The sequence below is a fragment of the Ictidomys tridecemlineatus genome, chromosome 3, assembly GCF_052094955.1.
Source record: "Ictidomys tridecemlineatus isolate mIctTri1 chromosome 3, mIctTri1.hap1, whole genome shotgun sequence".
NCBI classification, from domain to species: Eukaryota; Metazoa; Chordata; class Mammalia; order Rodentia; family Sciuridae; genus Ictidomys; species Ictidomys tridecemlineatus.
The window spans coordinates 40158296-40176410 of NC_135479.1; the positions used below are offsets into that span (position 1 = coordinate 40158296).

General features: G+C 36.6%; 1 protein-coding gene across 3 annotated transcripts in view; it reads right to left on the minus strand.

The window, feature by feature from the left end:
- Atad5 (ATPase family AAA domain containing 5) overlaps nt 1-18115 on the minus strand; it is a 67240-nt gene that overhangs the window by 28122 nt on the left and 21003 nt on the right. For all 3 annotated transcript variants that reach the window (XM_040269147.2, XM_021728070.3, XM_078042493.1), the window contains 8 exons: nt 7585-7769; nt 5218-5372; nt 3976-4135; nt 3206-3535; nt 1350-1446; nt 1014-1093; nt 289-431; nt 41-191 (listed from right to left, as the gene is read on the minus strand). In XM_040269147.2, coding sequence (XP_040125081.2) covers nt 41-191; nt 289-431; nt 1014-1093; nt 1350-1446; nt 3206-3535; nt 3976-4135; nt 5218-5372; nt 7585-7769 — 1301 coding nt within the window. The remainder of the gene's footprint in view (nt 1-40; nt 192-288; nt 432-1013; nt 1094-1349; nt 1447-3205; nt 3536-3975; nt 4136-5217; nt 5373-7584; nt 7770-18115) is intronic.

Genomic DNA, 18115 nt, shown 5'->3' on the forward strand with positions numbered 1-18115 from the left:
TTCTCAAAAGGCTATACCTTAAGAAAAATAATTTACTTACTTGGTGACTTGCCTATGTTGTAGCTATTAAAAAAGCAGGGTTTTTGTGAGTTTACACCTTGCTTGTCTACTTGATGGGACTGAGTAGCTTCCTTCAGCTGAGACAGAATCTGTCTACCACTGCGCTGGGAAGAGGCATTTACTTCAAATATCTAGAAGAATAAATGAGAAAATGGCAGAATACTTTATGTTTTCTTTTAGGTCAAGGTTACTTATTAACATTAACATTCTTCCACTGCACCTACTAACCTTGAATCCAAGCTCCTGAGCACAAGCATACACTGCAGCAGTTTTTCCCACTCCTGTTGGCCCTGTTATAAGAACAGTATTGCAAAGACGACTCTCTTCCTCATCATCTGAACTGCCTTTAAAGTCTTTGCTATCTGACAAATCTGAAAAAGTATTCAAAAACATATAAAATGATTAATTGTTTAGACAGCAATTCTATCTCATGAAACCCAATAATCAAACACCCCAAATTTCTTTTTTTTTTAAATATTTACTTTTTAGGTTTAAGTGAACATAATATCTTTATTTTACATTTATGTGGTGCTAAGGATCGAACTCAGTGCCTCATGCATGCTAGGCGAGCACTTTACCACTGAGCCACAACCCCAGTCCCCTCAAATTTCTTGACAATAAATACTGGAAAATGAATTTATAAAAGTTAAGCCAAATATTATATACTAATTTTAAAATTACATAAAAATGTTTGAGCTAATTTAACTCTTTTTTTTTTTAAAGAGAGAGAATTTTAATATTTATTTATTTATTTATTTTTTAAGTTATTTTTTTTTAACTGGATCACAGTTTTCAGCGGACACAACATCTTTGTTTGTATGTGGTGCTGAGGATCGAACCCGGGCCACACGCATGCCAGGCAAGTGCGCTACCGCTTGAGCCACATGCCCATCCCGAGCTAATTTAACTCTAAAAAAATGTTCAGTTAAGAAGAAAAAAAATGAGTCAAATACCTTCCTGTTTCTCCTCTCTTTTTCCCTTCAAATTCTGTCTTTCTTCCAGTTCAGCTCTTCTCTTCCAGTCTTTCAACCAACTGTCATAAAGTATATTAATAGAAAGAAAATTCACAGAATATCAACATCTCTTAAACTTTAGATATTATAAAAATAAGTTTTAATAGCAGTAACTTTGGGCAGTGGAAATATGAGAAGAGAGAAACTTCACTTAAAATTCTTTTTTTTTTTTAAATGATGTTTCCCATTTAGTATGTTAGTTTGTAATTTCTAACTTTTAGATTTAACTGAACACTAAATTTATAAAATTTTTAATGCTTTAAAAATTTCACCAACCTATGTAACTTTTTTATAGCTAACTCATTGCCTATGAGTTCACTGGCATTCTGAGGCTGATACTTTTCTGTCCAAAGCATGTCTTCAGTTCCAGAATCTAAAGCAGAAAAGAAAAAGCTAAGATAGTATTCACTCCTTGACATAAGCATATATTCTTAGACATTTACATTTTTTATAATGAAATAATACATATTTGTAAAAAATTTACATTTATAAAATGCCAAAAATGTAATTTTAAAAACTTAAACATTACTTTAAAATTTTCTACACCAAATCCAACCCCCTGGGGGGGGGGAGAAAAAGCAACAACAGTAACAAAAAAACTAACTACTGCACTCAGTGGGCATGCAGGTCTGCAATCCCAGCAGCACTGGGGCCTAAGGCAGGAAGATCACAGTTCAAAGCCAGCCTCAGCAAATTGGTTAGGCCTTAGGCAACTCAGTGCAACCATGTCTCAAAATAAAATATAAAAAGGGCTGGGGATGTGACTCTGGGGTTAAGCTCCTCTGGATTTATTCTCTGGTACTAAAAACCCCAAACCTAACCACCATAAAATCTCATGAAAGGTATAAAGAAGTACATCTTAAAATTTAACAACCAATCAAGAAATATGACTATTAAAAATAATTTTTATAAAACCCAACAATCTATAGAACAAAGGCAGCATTTGTGGTTTCTTTTGACCAATGAAAATATTTAAAACACCATATGACGTCAATCAGTATAAAAAGACAAATGCTATACTCCTAATAGAAAAACTAAATATTAATTCAATCCCCAGCACCACAGGAAAAAAAAAAAGACTGGTGACTTGCAATACCAAATATTAAATTATACATAAAATTTATATAAAATGGATGAATTCAAAGGAATACGTTGGACATAAATTGTTTAAAAGTTGCAATAGATGTACATTAAAAGAAAGGGTGGTAAGGAATGGTGGTGTCTGCCCACAGTCCCAGCTACTAAAAAGGCTAAAACAGGGCTGGGATTGTGGTTCAGTGGTAAAGCACTCGCCTTTATGTGAGGTTCTGGGTTCCATCCTCTGCAACACATAAAAATAACATAAAGGTCACCTACAACTAAAATAAACATTAAAAAAAAAAAAAAAAGGAAGGCTAAAACAGGAGGATCTTGAGTTCGAGCCCAGCCTGGTAACATAGCAAGAACCCAGCTCAAAATTTTAAAAAAGGAAAACAAAATTTTTTTTTTTTTTTTTTGGTAATGGAGATTGAACTTGGGGGCACTCAACTACTGAGCCACATCTCCAGCCCTATTTTGTATTTTATTTAATTTAGAGACAGGGTCTCAGCGAGTTGTTAAGCACTTCACCATTCCTGAGGATGGCTTTGAACTCCCGAGTCATTGGGATTACAAGGGTGCACCACTGCGCCTAGTTCAAAAAAAATTTTTGAGAGAGGGGAAAATGGCTGGATTTGATGGTGCATGACTGTAATCTGAACAGCCATGGAAGCTGACGTAGGAAGATCCCAGTTCAAAGCCAGCCTCAGCAACTTAGGCCCTGAACTACCTAGTGAGATCATGTCTCAAAATGAAAAATAAAAAGGGCTGGGATGTGGCTTAGTGGTTAAACGTTCTCCAGGTTCAATCCCAGTACCAATAATAATAATAATAATGAAAATAATGATGATGATGATGTGGCTCAGAGGTAGAGCACTCGCCTGGTATGCGTGAGGCACTGGTTTCAATCCTCAGCACCACATAAAAATAAAATAAAGGTATTGTGTCTACCTACAAGTAAAAAATAAATGTTTAAAAAAAATAATGCAGAGACGGAAAAAGAATGAGAGATTAAAAACCAAGTTCTAAGTTGAGAGGAAGAAAATCCAATTTACCAGAAATGGAAGATATTTCTGCTGGAAACTCTCTGTCACCATCTATGATCAGAATATCATTATCTTCTACTGCTCCTGTTTTCACTTTACGCGGTGTACTCAAAGCAGTTTGTTTCTTCCGAGACATTTTAGAAAATATACCTTTGGAAGAACCTAGCTTTTTCTCAAAAGAGTTGTTTCTTTTGTCAAGTTCTTCTGGCTTCCCATTTATCTTTACTGGACTTACTGAATATTCATTTGGTTTCTTTCTTTTTGACTTCTGATTTTCTATTTCCACTCGTTTCCTTTTGCTTTCTTTTTGATTGTTATCAAGCTCTACTTGTGGATTTTCTGATTTGGGAAATCATAAAATGCATGTGCTGTTAATCAACAAAAAGCATTTTCAACACCCAATAATTTTCATATCACTTCTAAATAGCCTGTAGTCTTATGACATTAAGAAAAGGTAAGAATGGAATGTGACATACTGAAAGTAAGCTGAGACTTTTAATATTTGAGTGCTTTTTGTATAAGATATGTAAGTTAAAATCCTCTTATCTGGCTTTCCTTAAATGAATGATTTATAATTAAAACTGTCTTTGGATTGACATCTACGGAAGCTGGCAGGCACTAATATTGCATTGCTCAAGATGCTTTGCTTGAAGTTAACGTTTCTCCTTGCCATCTGTAAGCAATGTTCTGTCTATGGTGGCCGCTTCTAAGAGTCAAAGCCTAAGTCTTTATGTTTCAAAACCAAAATATTAACATTAATGATAACAATGATCACTAACCTTGTTTACCATGATATTCAGAAAGTGCCTGGTGCTCAATTTGTTTTTTTAGAAGCAAGGGAAAATATTTTCCCACAGAAAATTCAGGATTTGACCACCTAATTTCTTCTAGCAAAAGATTTCTTACTTCTTTAGTAAAATTCTTCCTTGTCCTTATAAGCTGCAATGAAGAATAAAATGCATAATAGCAAACACATATCATTTATGCATGTTAATCACAAAACTACCAACTATGTTCTGTTTACATTAAGTCAATATAAATGATGGATTAGCTTTAGTCATTAAACACAAAGCTGCACTTGCATAATTTTTGAAAGACTTATTTCATATATTTTTTCTTTACAAGTAATTGTACTTTAGACACCTATTAAACAATGCTGACTTATAAAGCATCTAACTGTGCTATATAATCTAACATTTCTTTGAAGTTGGCTATTATTAATTCTTTTTTTTTTAAAAAAAAGAGAAAGAGAGAGAGAGAGAATTTTTTAATATTTATCTTTTTTTTAGTTTTCGGCGGACACAACATCTTTGTTTGTATGTAGTGCAGAGGACTGAACCCGTGCCGCACGCATGCCAGGCCAGCGCACTATGGCTTGAGCCACATCTCCAGCCAGGCTATTATTAATTCTTAAAATGTTTTTCAAGCTCTGTATTTACTGGGTGTGGTGGCACATGCCTGTAATCCCAGAGGCTGAGGCAGGGGGATGGCCAGTTCAAGGCCAGCCTAGGCAATTTAGGGAGACCCTGTCTCAAAATTTAAAAAAATTAAAAAGGGATAGGGGCGGCTGGTGATGTGGCTCAAGCGGTAGCGCGCTCACCTGGCATGCGTGGGGCGCTGGGTTTGATCCTCAGCACCATTAAAAATAAAATAAAGATGTTGTGTCCACCGAAAACTAAAAAATAAATATTAAAAAACTCTCTCTCTTAAAAAAAAAAAAAAAGGATGGGGATGTAGCCCAGAACTAGATTGTCCTTGGATTCAATCCCTAGAACTGAAATCATGTATGTGTATGTGTGTGTGTGTGTGTGTGTGTGTGTGTGTGTGTGTGTGCACGTGCACATGTGTAACTCTGTGAATATTTAAAAGAAATCTGTATTTCAATTAGATACACTTTAAAAAAAATTGGACATTAGGGAAAGAAAAGGAATTCTAGGTTAAAAAAGTAGCATCTAATTTTTTTCCTCTGAAAGATGTGAAGAAAATGCCCTACAACAACAGATTAGCTCTCTAGTACTTACCATGACAGCAGAATTACTTTTTGAATTTGAATTCAATGTTGAAAATTCACCAAGAGCAATAACACATTTTGAGAGATCTATTACTTTAGTATTAGACTCCTTAAATGTAGTTAACAGAGGACAAGAAGGTAGTTTCAAATTCCATAACCAACACCCTGAAGAGAAACAGAAAAACTATCTTAATTAACTTTTTATACTGTATTTATTGAATGTCGAATATGAAAAGACTTGATAAATCCTAACACCACAAAAAACAAACAAAAATGATGTGACAACCACATAGTTATCATAAAAGTACCAAAAACCCAAATGAGTACAAAGGGAACAATATCCTCACCTCTAACAAATACAATTAATAAAAATTCCTCCCAGTTGTTAAAAGAAGCACATATTAGCAATCTTTCATTTCTTTTTTAATCAGTTTTGATACTTAGGGTAAAAATTTTAGGATTTTGGGGCTGGGGATGTGGCTCAAGTGGTAGTGTGCTCGCCTAACATGTGTGAGGCACTGGGTTCGATCCTCAGCATCAAGTAAAAATAAAATAAAGATATTGTGTCCACCTAAAACTAAAAAATAAATATTTAAAAAAAATTTAGGATTTTAGGAGGTATTAGCAAACTCATTTAAAGTTTAAACTTTAAAGTCAAATCTGTATTCCAATCCAAATTCTGCCAACTATCATTCTCATATGAACAAGATTCCAAATGAGTGTGGTAAAATGAGTGAGATAAGTGCTCAGCAGAATTCCACTTAACAATGAGTACTTCATAATTATTAAGGATGTAAAAGAAAGGGGATTCCCCCAGTTCTTGCCTCATCTGCTCATCTAAAAACAAAAATACTAAATTTGGGCCAGGCATGGAAATATACACCCATAATCCCAGTGACCCTGGAGATTGAGGCAGGAGGATTGCAAATCTAAGGACAGCCTAGGCAGACCCTGATTGAAAATGAAAAATAGGACTGGAAATATAGCTCAATGGTAGAATGTCCCTGGATTCAATCCTTAGCAACACCTGCCCCCAACAAAAAAGAAAGAAAGAATGCTAAGTTTTATAGTAGCACTTCTTTGAAAAATCGAATTCAGGAAAAAAAAAAAAAAAAGCACAATCCATTTTTATACTTAAACATGATATTAAAAAAGGTTGAGTTGGGGATATAGCTCAGTGTTACAGTAATTGCCCAGCATGCATGAGGCTCTGGGTTTGGTTCCCAAGAACACACACAAAAAAAGGGTTTTTTTCATCAACTTAATGACAGTGGCAGAAATGCAAAATAGGGAAAAGCAGAAAAAATTATTAGACTGAGAAATTCCCTATACCAAAAGAGGCTGAACAAAACTTACTAGGTAATAAGGTCAGAAACACAAAAGGAAAAGAAAAAAGAATAGAAAACAATATGCATTTCATGGTCATGAGGAATGCACAAAACCAAACCTCAAAACCAGCTGAGTTGAACCTGTCTTTCTAAAAAAATCTTTATTTTATTAACTTATTTACTTTTATGTGGTACTGAGGATCAAACCCAGTGCTTATGCTTGCTAGGCAAGCACTCTACCACTGAGCTACAACACCAGCCCCAGAACCTTGAAGCTACAAAATAAAATGAAACAAAAACATCTCTGGGTAGAAGTAATGCTGATGTAATGATAAAAGCCTTTTTTGTACTTTATCAGTAACTAAAAACTGTAAGTAAAGGTTATGGTTGTTATAGCATCTGAATCCAAATAAAACTGGATTATGATTAGGCTGACACCATGGAATAAGATACTTCTGCACAGCTTCCTTGCTACTTGTTACCTGTGTATTCTATGAAGAGAGTAATATGGTACTAAATAGTTGAAACTGTTCTGAAAGGATGTGAATGGATTTCTCTGAGCATACAATAATAATGGACAGGACAAATGTGTGTATGTGTGTTTACTTACAAACACACACACACACACATTTTTTTTTCTTTAAAGAGTGCTGGTGATGGAACCCAGGGCCTCATGCATGCTAGGCCAAGTGCTCTCCCAGTGAGCTAAATTCCCAGCACTTCAGAGAAACAAAGATGATCTGCTCTGATTTCAGAGAGGAACTACCTTCCTTTTAGAACATAGCACCTGTCTAGAGAATATTCACTCAAGGTCCTTCACACTTTCCTGCATGTTTCTGACAAGGTATGGAGGAAGGTTCCCTTTGGCTTCCTTGCTCTGCAAACCTCCATTCTCATTAAACTGAGTAAAAGGCTAAGGAAAAGCGGATGAAACATATAAAAGAATGACCTGAGGCTAAGAAAACTTAGCCTCATTTTAAACTACCTATATAGTTTTTATTACTTCTAACAGTTAAAAAAGAGTAAATGTTCAATAATAATAAACTTACCATCATCTTTTTGTTGTATATGAACAACTTTCTGGAAACTGGTACTCAATGAATTGTACACATCCAGAACAGCAGCTTTCTTTGCAATTTGTCGTTTCAACAAATCTGGCAAACCACTCATTAGAAAATCACGCTTTGCTTTAAATTGTACATCACAGTCCTGAGATTTCTCAGATGTATCTTGACTTTAGAAAATGATTTGAAAAAGAAGAGCTAAGGTTATAAACACTTAAAAGAATAAAATACCTAGAAAATAAATACTAAAATTTAACTTAAAAATTAATCACCCATCTAAGATGTTAGCTAGTCGAATTCTTTTTTTGCTTATATAACACTAATATAAAAGCCTGCCATATTAATTAATAAAAACAAATATGTATTTTTAAACAATGACTTGAAGGACATCCACCAAAATGTTAACGGGATATCTGTAGGTGGAAGGACAGTTTTTTCCCTTGCTATTTTGTTTTGTTTTCAGTGCTGGGAATCTAATGCAGAGTCTCCAGCATGCTAAGCCAATACTCTACCACTGAACTACATCTCCATCCCCAGGGTTTTTTTGTTATTGTTGTTGTTGTTAAACACTCATTTATGTTGTAATTAGAAAACAAAATCAGTGCCACATTTCAAAAAGTTAACCAAAGAACTTGTAAATGTATTGTTTCCAATATAATAGCAGAAAATTGATGTCTATCTCACTGAATTATCTTTATTTAAATTTCTTGGTATCAGAGATTGAACCCAGGGTTGCTTACCCACTGAGCCACATCCCCAGTCCCTTTTGTATTTTATTTTGAGACAGGGCCTCGATTAGTTGCTGAGGGTGGTTTTGAACTTGGGATCTTCCTGCTTCAGCCTCCTAAGCTGCTGGAATTACAGGCATATAACACTGCACCCAGCTTAACTGGCTTATCATTAGATTATGAATCACAGGAATCTTGACTACAATGGTAGAAGTGGAAGAGGTGAAAGGGTGGTGGAGAATGGAAGGCTGGAGTGGTGGTAGTAGGGGAAGGACTGTAGTGGGTGGTATATCACAGCTTATATATCCTTTCCTAACTGCCAGATAGTTAGAATTGCAATATCTTGAGTGAAATGAGCGGAAGAAGAGTCTTTTTAAAAATATTTTTATTAGTCATTGATGAACCTTTATTTTTTATATGTAGTGCTGAGAATTAAACCCCGTGCCTCACACATCCGAGGCAAGCGCTCTATCACTGAGCCACAACCCCAGCCCTGGAAGAAGAGTCTTGAAGCCAGATTAGAGAAATTAATTTTAGAACAGAGGAGATATATTTTTTCTTTTGTTAATAGGAGGAAACAGGGAAAAGAGGTATAGTTGTAGCTAAATTAGTGTGTTCCAAGAGCAGGAAGTAAACTCCAAGGAGAGAAATACAAAGTGTTAATATAAAATATGCATATATATTATATATTGAAAAAATAGTTTTAGGTGTGTGTGTGTGTGTGTGTGTGTGTGTGTGTTTTAGCTCAAAATAATGAAAATTTATTGTCTCACATATCTGGGGTATAGAAGTCAGTCCTCAATGTGATGGGAGGGTCATGCTCCCTTGAGAAATCCAGAGGGAAGAATTCAATTAATAAGATTAGAGATGAAGTGGGCTGGGGATGTAGCTCAAGTGGTAGCGCACTCGCCTGGCATGTGTGGGGCTCTGGGTTCAATCCTCAGCACCACATAAAAACGTAAAATAAAATAAAGATGTTGTGTCTACTGAAAACTATATATATATATATAAAAGCCTCCCAACAGAGAAAACCCAGGACGTAATAGAGTCACAGCTGAATTTTACCAGATCTTTAAAGAACTAACAGCAGCCAGGCAAAGTGGCACATTATCTATGACCCCAGCAATTCAGGAGGCTGAGGCAGGAGAAATGCAAGTTCAATATCAGCCTGGGAACTAAATGAGACCCTCCCTCAAAATAAAAAGGGCTGGGGGTGTAACTCAGTGATAGAGCACCCAAGGGTTCAATTCCCAGTACCATACAATATATAAACAAACATACCAAAACAACTAAGGCCAATTATCTAATTAGTACTTGAAATAGAAAGGGAGGGAATGCCTCCAAACTCATTATACAAAACTGGTATCACAATGAAATCAAAACTGGGTAAAACACATCGAGAAACGAAAATTACAAGACAATATCCTTGATGAACAAAGATGTGACAATCCTTAACAAACACTTTCAGATCAAATTCAATAGCACATTAAAAAGATTAAACATCATAATCAAGTTGGTTTCATTTTAGGGCTGCAAAGATGTTTCAACATTTACAAAAAAAAAAAAACGTAATAGACATAAATAGAATCAAGGACAAAATCACATGATCTCAATAGATACAGAAAAAGCCTTCTGGTCTCTCACAGCTTCTGGGGCAGCCTTTGGTGTTCCTTGGCTTAGATACCTCACTCCAGTCTCAGGGTCCCTCATTTCAGGGCTTTCCCCCATCATGTCCATGTCTCTGTGTCTCCCGTCCTCCTCTTACATAGACAGCAGTCATACTGGATTAAGGGGCCTCATATTAATCGCATCTGCAGGAATTCTATCTCTGAATGAGGACATGTTCTGAGGTACTGGGCATTAGAACATTAATCTATCTTTTGTGGGGACAAAATTCAACATATCAGAGATTTAGGGGACCACCTTGCATTCTTCCCCACCTTTAGATTAACCACTATCACCAGAGAAAGTGGAGCATATGTAGCCCTAGCACCACACACACACAAAAAAAATAGGCTACAGTATCTTGCATTCTAGAATGGGAACAGTGCATTCACGATACTGAGGCCCCAGCTGATGCTTACTGAAGTTTCTATGGCTGAGTTTACTAATGCACCCCTGTACTAAGGCATTCAAGGCAAGCTCCCAAAGAATTTCCACTCTATAGCCATACTTTTTATCCCAGGAATTCATTATGTTTTGTTTTTAGTTTCTTGGCTAAAACATCACAAATTAGAGTTTTAAAGGACTCTTGAAATTGACCTAGTTCCTCCAAACCTTTCTGTAGGACTGAGAGCTGAAGGTAATGTGAAGGTAATGCGTGCCTACCCTGAAGTCACCTACAGTCAGGGTAGAGGACCCAGACAGGATGGAGTTCTGCATGCTCGCTTCCTTCTTCTAGATATATGTGTATTTATATATAAAGCATGTCCAAGTTTTATCTACTGAGACGGCCTAGAAGCAGTGACATATCAGGAACAATGAACACAATGAGCACACAGATCTTGGTCTCTAAAAAACCATGCTCCACGAAAAGCAACTAGGTTTCTTTGGAAAAGTACCTGACTACAGAGCTGAAGCAAGGCAAGTAAAAGAGGAACCTGGAACATCTTCCTGTTCAAAAAAGTAAGATATGCTCAAAAATCATGAGGCTATGTCAAAGGGATATAGGAACCAAGCCAAGAGGCTCACATTGGCCAAATTAAAAACAATTTGAGTGGGCTGGGTATGTGGCTCAAGCAGTAGCATGCTCGCCTGGCATGTGTGAGGCCCGGGTTTGATCCTCAGCATCACATACAAATAAAGATGTTGTGTCCGCCGAAAACTAAAAAAAATAAATATTAAAATTCTCTCTCTCACAAAAAAACCCACAAAAAACAAAAAACAATTTGAGCATGAAAATAAATAACATTAAAGGATATAGCCCACTGAATAAAACAGTAATGAGATAAGCAAATAAACAAACATAAGATGCAAAAGCAAACTACCACACAGCAAAAGAATGATTGCAAAGCAGAATCACCATTTTGTAGGCATCATAGTGTGATTAATTCAGAATTGGTTAAGACTAATAGCTGCAGGTATGATGAAAAATAATTATTGGCATTATTTTAGAATACTTGCTGACCAGGCATGATACCTGTCGTTCTAGCTACTCAGGAAGCTAAGGAAGGTTGAGCAAATGTTTAAGGCCAGCCTGGACAAGTTAGCAATACCCTGTCTCAAAATAAAAAGTTTTAAAAGGGCTGGGTATGTAGCTCAGTGTTAAAAGCATTTGCCTTGCATGTGAAATACTGTTAAAAAATAAAAATACCCAAGCATGGTGGCATATAACTATAATCCCAGCAACCCAGGAGGTTTTCAACTTCAAGGCCAGGTTGGGCAATTTAGGGAGACCCTGTCCCAAAATAAAACATAAAAAAGGCTGGGGATGTAGTCAGAAAGTAACCCCAGGTTCAATCCTCATTATCACAAAATAAACAAATAAAGCTTGTCCGTAAAATATTAAGTAATCCAAAAGGAAAGGGGGGAATTTAAGATGAAAAAGTCTGGCAGACACAAACATACCCAACTGATCAAGGTTAACTTTCCATCAGTGGGACAGGTGAATGTCACATGCCTTTTTTTTTTTTTTTTTAAATATATATATATTTTAGTTGTAGACGAACACAATCTATTTGTTTGTTTGTTTATTTATATCTGGTGCTGAGGATAAAACCCAGGGCATCACACCTATGAGGCAACCGCTTTACTACTAAGCTACAGCCCCAGCCCCTTACGTGCCTCTTTTTGTGATGCGCTGAAAAGATCAGAGCACTAGTCTGTGTAATCCTGACAAGTGTATAAGCTGAGTCTAATCATGAGGAAATCACATGAAACCAGGGTAAAGGTCATCATATATCATGTAAAATCTTCATTCCTTAATAAAAACAGCCAAGGATATAGGAAATCTTGGTGAGGGGGCTATGGGAATCTTTGTAGTATTCTGGCAGCTTTTCCTAAACATAAGGTTTTTAAAATTTTTTTTGTAGTTGTACACAATAACTTTATTTTATTTATTTATTTATTTTTATGTGGTGTTGAGGATCGAACCCAGGGCCTTTCATGTGCAAGGCGAACGCTCTACTGCTGAGTCATAACCCCAACCCCCTAAACATAAGTTTTTTCTCAACACAAATTATTTTAAAAATTTTTTCATGGTACTCAGATTGATGAACATAAGAATAACTCTAAGAGGGCTGGGGATGTGGCTCAAGTGGTAGCGCGCTCGCCTGGTATGCGTGCGACCCGGGTTCGATCCTTAGCACCACGTACCAACAAAGATGTTGTGTCCGCCAAGAACTGAAAAATAAATATTAAAAAAAAATTCTCTCTCTCTCTCTCCTCTCTCACTCTCTCTTTAAAAAAAAAAAAAGAATAACTCTAAGAAATAAAAGTAAATAGTTCAAAATAAGAAAACTGATTCCTATAAACAATTCCGCTAGGTAAAGCAAATGCAGATAAAATAACAGTATATTCAAGCAATTACTTTCCTCATTTCAGACTGTCCTTCAGCAAAAATTTTTTTGTGGGAAGAGGGTATTAGGGATTGAACTCAGGGCCTTGAACATACTAGGCATACACTATGCTGCAGACCTACTCAACACAGCCCTTTTTGTTTTCAGGTAGAGTCTTGTTAAATTTCTGAGGCTGACCTTGAACTTGCATCCTCCTGCCTCAGCAGCTGGGATTATAGGAGAATAGCTAGGATTACAGGCCTATACCACCATGCTCCACACCCCAATTTTTTTTATTTTAAAAAGCACAGAATCAATCAAGATATTACAAAAGCAAAACAGACTGCTAGAGCTGATCTATAGTTTTTCAACCATAAGCTCTTCAACCTCCTAGTAGCTGCTAATTCATTACATCTCTATTTTCCCCCATCCATCGACATTTTCCTTTATTAATTTCCCTCCTTAACCAGTTTGGATTCCATGTTTCATCATTAAATACCACTCAACAATCTACTCAATGCAATAGCTCACTTTTTGTGGAGCAGCCATAGTCACAAAATTAGGCTCATAAACTGAATTCACAATATCAGCTCAAAGGGCCCCCAATAACATTTTTCTGTTCCACTTGCTCTCCTACTCTACAAAGACTATTTCAAATCTTCGTTCTCTTTGAACTCAGTCCCTGCCTAGTCCTACACCTCACCTTCAACAAGCAATCTCATCTTACACTAGAGAGGAAACAACATATGATAGGTATTTCTTCATCTTCCTATGTAAAAAACACATAATCAGGAAATTCAGCAAATCTATCCTCTGTCATTTTTTTGTTTTTAGTTGTAAGTGGACACAATAACCTTTATTTTTTTTTATGTGGTGCCAAGGACCAACCTAGTGTCTCACACATGCTACGCAAACACTACCACTAAGCTATAGCCATAGCTCAAGCCCTGTCTCTCTCCTCTTAAAATGGGAAAGTTGCTCTCTATAACACAAGGCTTATTCCTCTAAAATAACTTGAAACTGATTCCATGTAATTGTCCCAACAAACCCTAAAGATTTCTCCTATATGCTCAGCTTCTCTTTAATCCTCCTCTGTGACTTTTAAACAAGATCAAACCTCTCATTAAATTAAAAAGTCCTGACCTGGCTCAGTGGTATACACTTCTAATTCCAGAAACTTGGAATGCTGGACAAGAGGATCTAAGTTTGAGGCCAACCTCAGCAACCTATCGAGGTCCCAAGCAATTTAGCGAGATGCTATCTCAAAATAAAAAGTCAAAAGGGCTGGGGAGGGGCTGAGGTTATGGCTCAGAGGTAGAGCACTTGCCTTGCTTGTGCAAGGCCCTGGGTTCGATCCTCAGCACCACATGAAAACATAAAAATAAAAAGTTATTGTGTACAACTACAAAAAAATAAATATTAAAAGAAAAAAAGGGCTGGGGATATGGCTCAGTGGTTAAGCACCCCTGGGTTCAATCCTCAGTCACAAAACAAAAAACCCCACCATTTCAAAATATACATTAAAGGCCAAATGTGGTAGCACATGCCTATAATCCTAGTTACCTGAAAGGCAAGACAAGAGGATCACAAGTTCCAGATCAGCCTAGATAATTGAGACCTTATCTCACACATACACACACACACACACACACACACAGACACAAAATTTTTTTAAAGGGCTAGAGGTATAGTTCAGGGGTAGGGCATTTGCCTAACATGTGTAAGGCCCTGGGTTCTATCCCCAGAACTTAAAAAACAAAAACTAGAATCTTTAAAAATTAAGAAATTAAATTAATTGAGTAGAGTAGGTTTTAGAGACCCTGCTGCCCAGGCCACTTGAAGCTGTGTCCTAGGAGGCACAACAACTAGGATACAGGTAGAGTGAATAGAGGGCTGGGAAGGGCCACTCCTGTTGATATGGCCTTGTTCACACCTTTTCTAATAAACTGGGGCTGGGTTAAAAAAAAAACAGAAGAAGAAGAAATTGAGTCAGGCGAAGTGATGCACACCTGTAATCCCAATGGCTGGGGACACTGAAGCAGGAGAATCACAAATTCAAAGCCAGCCTCAGCAATTTAGCAAGGTCCTAAGTAACTCAGCAAGACCCTATCTCTAAATAAAATACGAAAAGGGCTGGGGATGTAGCTCAGTGGTTAAATGCCCCTGGGTTTAATCCCTGATATCAAAAAGAAAAAGAAAAAAGAAAAAGAAGAAATTAAGTGAATTGGCAGATTATAGGATATACAGGATAAAGATGAATTAATTATCTATAAACAAATAAACAGTTCACAATAGCTAGACTGTGGCACCAACCTAGATGCCCTTCAATAGATGAATGGATAAAAAAAAAAAATGTGGCATTTATACACAATGGAGTATTACTCAGCACTAAAAAATGACAAAATCATGGCATTTGCAGGGAAATGGATGGCATTAGAGCAGATTATACTAAGTGAAGCTAGCCAATCCCTAAAAAACAAATGCCAAATGTCTTCTTTGATATAAGGAGGGTAACTAAGAACAGAGCAGGGAGGAAGAGCATGAGAAGAAGATTACCATTAAACAGGGACGAGAGGTGGGAGGGAAAGGGAGAGAGAAGGGAAATTGCATGGAAATGGAAGGAGACCCTCATTGTTAAAAAAAAAATTACATATAAGAGGAAGTGAGGGGAAAGGGAAAAAAAAGAGAAATGAATTACAGTAGATGGGGTAGAGAGAGACGATGGGAGGGGAGGGGAGGGGAGAGGGGATAGTAGAGGATAGGAAGGGCAGCAGAATACAACAGACACTAGTATGGCAGTATGTAAAAACGTGGATGTGTAACCGATGTGATTCTGCAATCTGTATACGGGGTAAAAATGGGAGTTCATAATCTACTTGAATCAAATGTATGAAATATGATATGTCTAGAGCTTTGTAATGTTTTGAACAACTAATAATAATTAAAAAAAAAAAGAAAAAAAAAGAAACAAACAGCCAGGAGGAATGGTGCACACCTGTAATCCAGGGATTTCGGAGGCTAAGGCAGAAGTATCCTAAATTCAAGGCCAACCTTGGCAACTTAGTGAGAGACCCTACTTCAAAATAAAAACAAAAAGGGCTAGAAATGTAGCCCACTAGTAGAGTACCCCTGGGTTCAGTCCTCAGTATCAAAAAATCTAAAATTAGAGAAATAAACAACTAGAAAATAAAAAATAGTACCATTTATGATGAAAATTAAAAAATAGTACCATTATGATGAAAATACAAAAATAGTATCATTTACAATAACATCAAATAATGAAATACTTAAGAAATACATTTAACAAAATATGTACAAAATTTCTACACTGAAAACTATAGCACACAGGGCTGGGGATGTGGCTCAAGCGGTAGCGCGCTCGCCTGGCATGCGTGCGGCCCGGGTTCGATCCTCATTACCACATACAAACAAAGATGTTGTGTCCACCGAGAACTAAAAAATAAATATTAAAAATTCTCTCTCTCTCTCTCTCTTTTTTTTTTTTTTTTAACATTGAGGACTGGGCTGGGGTTGGGACCCCAACTCTTTTTCCTCAATTTTCTTTTTTTTTTTTTTTTTTAAAGAGAGAGTGAGAGAGGAGAGAGAGAGAGAGAATTTTTAATATTTATATTTTAGTTCTCGGTGGACACAACATCTTTGTTGGTATGTGGTGCTGAGGATGGAACCCGGGCCGCACACATGCCAGGCGAGCGTGCTACCGCTTGAGCCACATCCCCAGCCCCTCTCAGTCTCTCTTAAAAAAAAAAAAAAAAAAAAAGGATTGTCATTTAAAAAAAAAACAAAAAACTATAGCACACAGTCAAAAGAAATTTCAAACTAAGATCAGATAATTCAATATCATTATCTCTAAATCAATTTTTTAAAGTTAACACAAATATTGGAGTCATGATATTCTGTTTTCTTTTCGTGTTTATTTATTTACTTGCATATTGGGAATTGAACCTAAGAGTACTCTACTACTAAACTACATCCCCAACACTTTTTTAAAAATATTTTTTTAGTTGTATATGGACACAAGATCTTTATTTTTATTTGTTTATTTTTATGTGGTACTGAGGATCAAACCTAAGGTCCCATGCAACAGAGGTGAGTGCTCTACCACTGAGCTACAACCCCAGTCCCCCAGCCCTTTTTATTTTTTTAAATTTTGAAATAGGGTCTCACTAATTTGTCTAAGCTGGCAAATTACAACTTGAATCTCTCATTCTATTCTCATCTATTCTCTATGCAGTTGTTAGATTAATTCAGCAGGCACATTAAACTTCCAAAATCCAATTCTGCTTATATCCGTATTATGCTTAAAACCCTTTGGCTGGGCTACTTCTTTTTGTTCTTAGTATAATCAAAATCCTTTTAGACTGCCTCCAAGATCCTATATTGGCTAGCACCCACCTCTCCAGCTTAATCTCATATTCTTCCCACCCTTGCTCTCTGTGTTCAAGTCACACTGGTATTATTTCAATCTTTGGAAACTCCCATGTTCCATCTAGCTACAAATACTTTGACACAGATTGTTCTCTCTGTCTGGAACACTGTCCTCCCCGTGGTAAACTCCTGATATTCCTTTAGATTTCAGTTCAGGTATCATTTCCTGTACAAAGCCTTCCTTGATCAAACCAAACTTCCTTAATATAAACTCTAATAGCATTTTGTACCTCTCTTTAGCACAATGCCAATTTTTCATTTGTTGACCTAATATTTAATTATAGAAACAATCTTTTATTTAATTTTTTTAGAGAATTTTAATATTTATCTTTTTTTAGTTTTCGACAGACACAACATCTTTGTTTGTATGTGGTGCTGAGGGCCGAACCCTGGCCGTGCACATGGCAGGCGAGTGCGCTACCGCTTGAGCCACATCCCCAGCCCTAAACAATCTTTTATTTAGTCTATAATCCTCATGAGGACAGGGGGATTCTGTCTTCTTCCCCAGAATATACCTAGTGCCAAAAATACTGCATGGCACACAGTAGCTATATAAATATTTACAGAATGTTCATAATCACTCTTTTATATTTTTGTTTTGTTTATTTACTATTCTCATTTTATGTCTAGAGATGACCACAAAGCATTTGTAAATAATCAGGATCACAGCAGTGGTAGCACTGTCAGGAGTGTCATCTTTTTCGGGGTTGGAGGTAGGGTACTAGGGATTGAACCCAGAGGCAATTTACCACTGAGTCACATCCCCAGCACTTTTTATGTTTTATTTTGAGACAGGGTCTTGCTAAGTTGCTGAGGCTGGTTTTGAAGTCAAGATCCCCGGCTTCA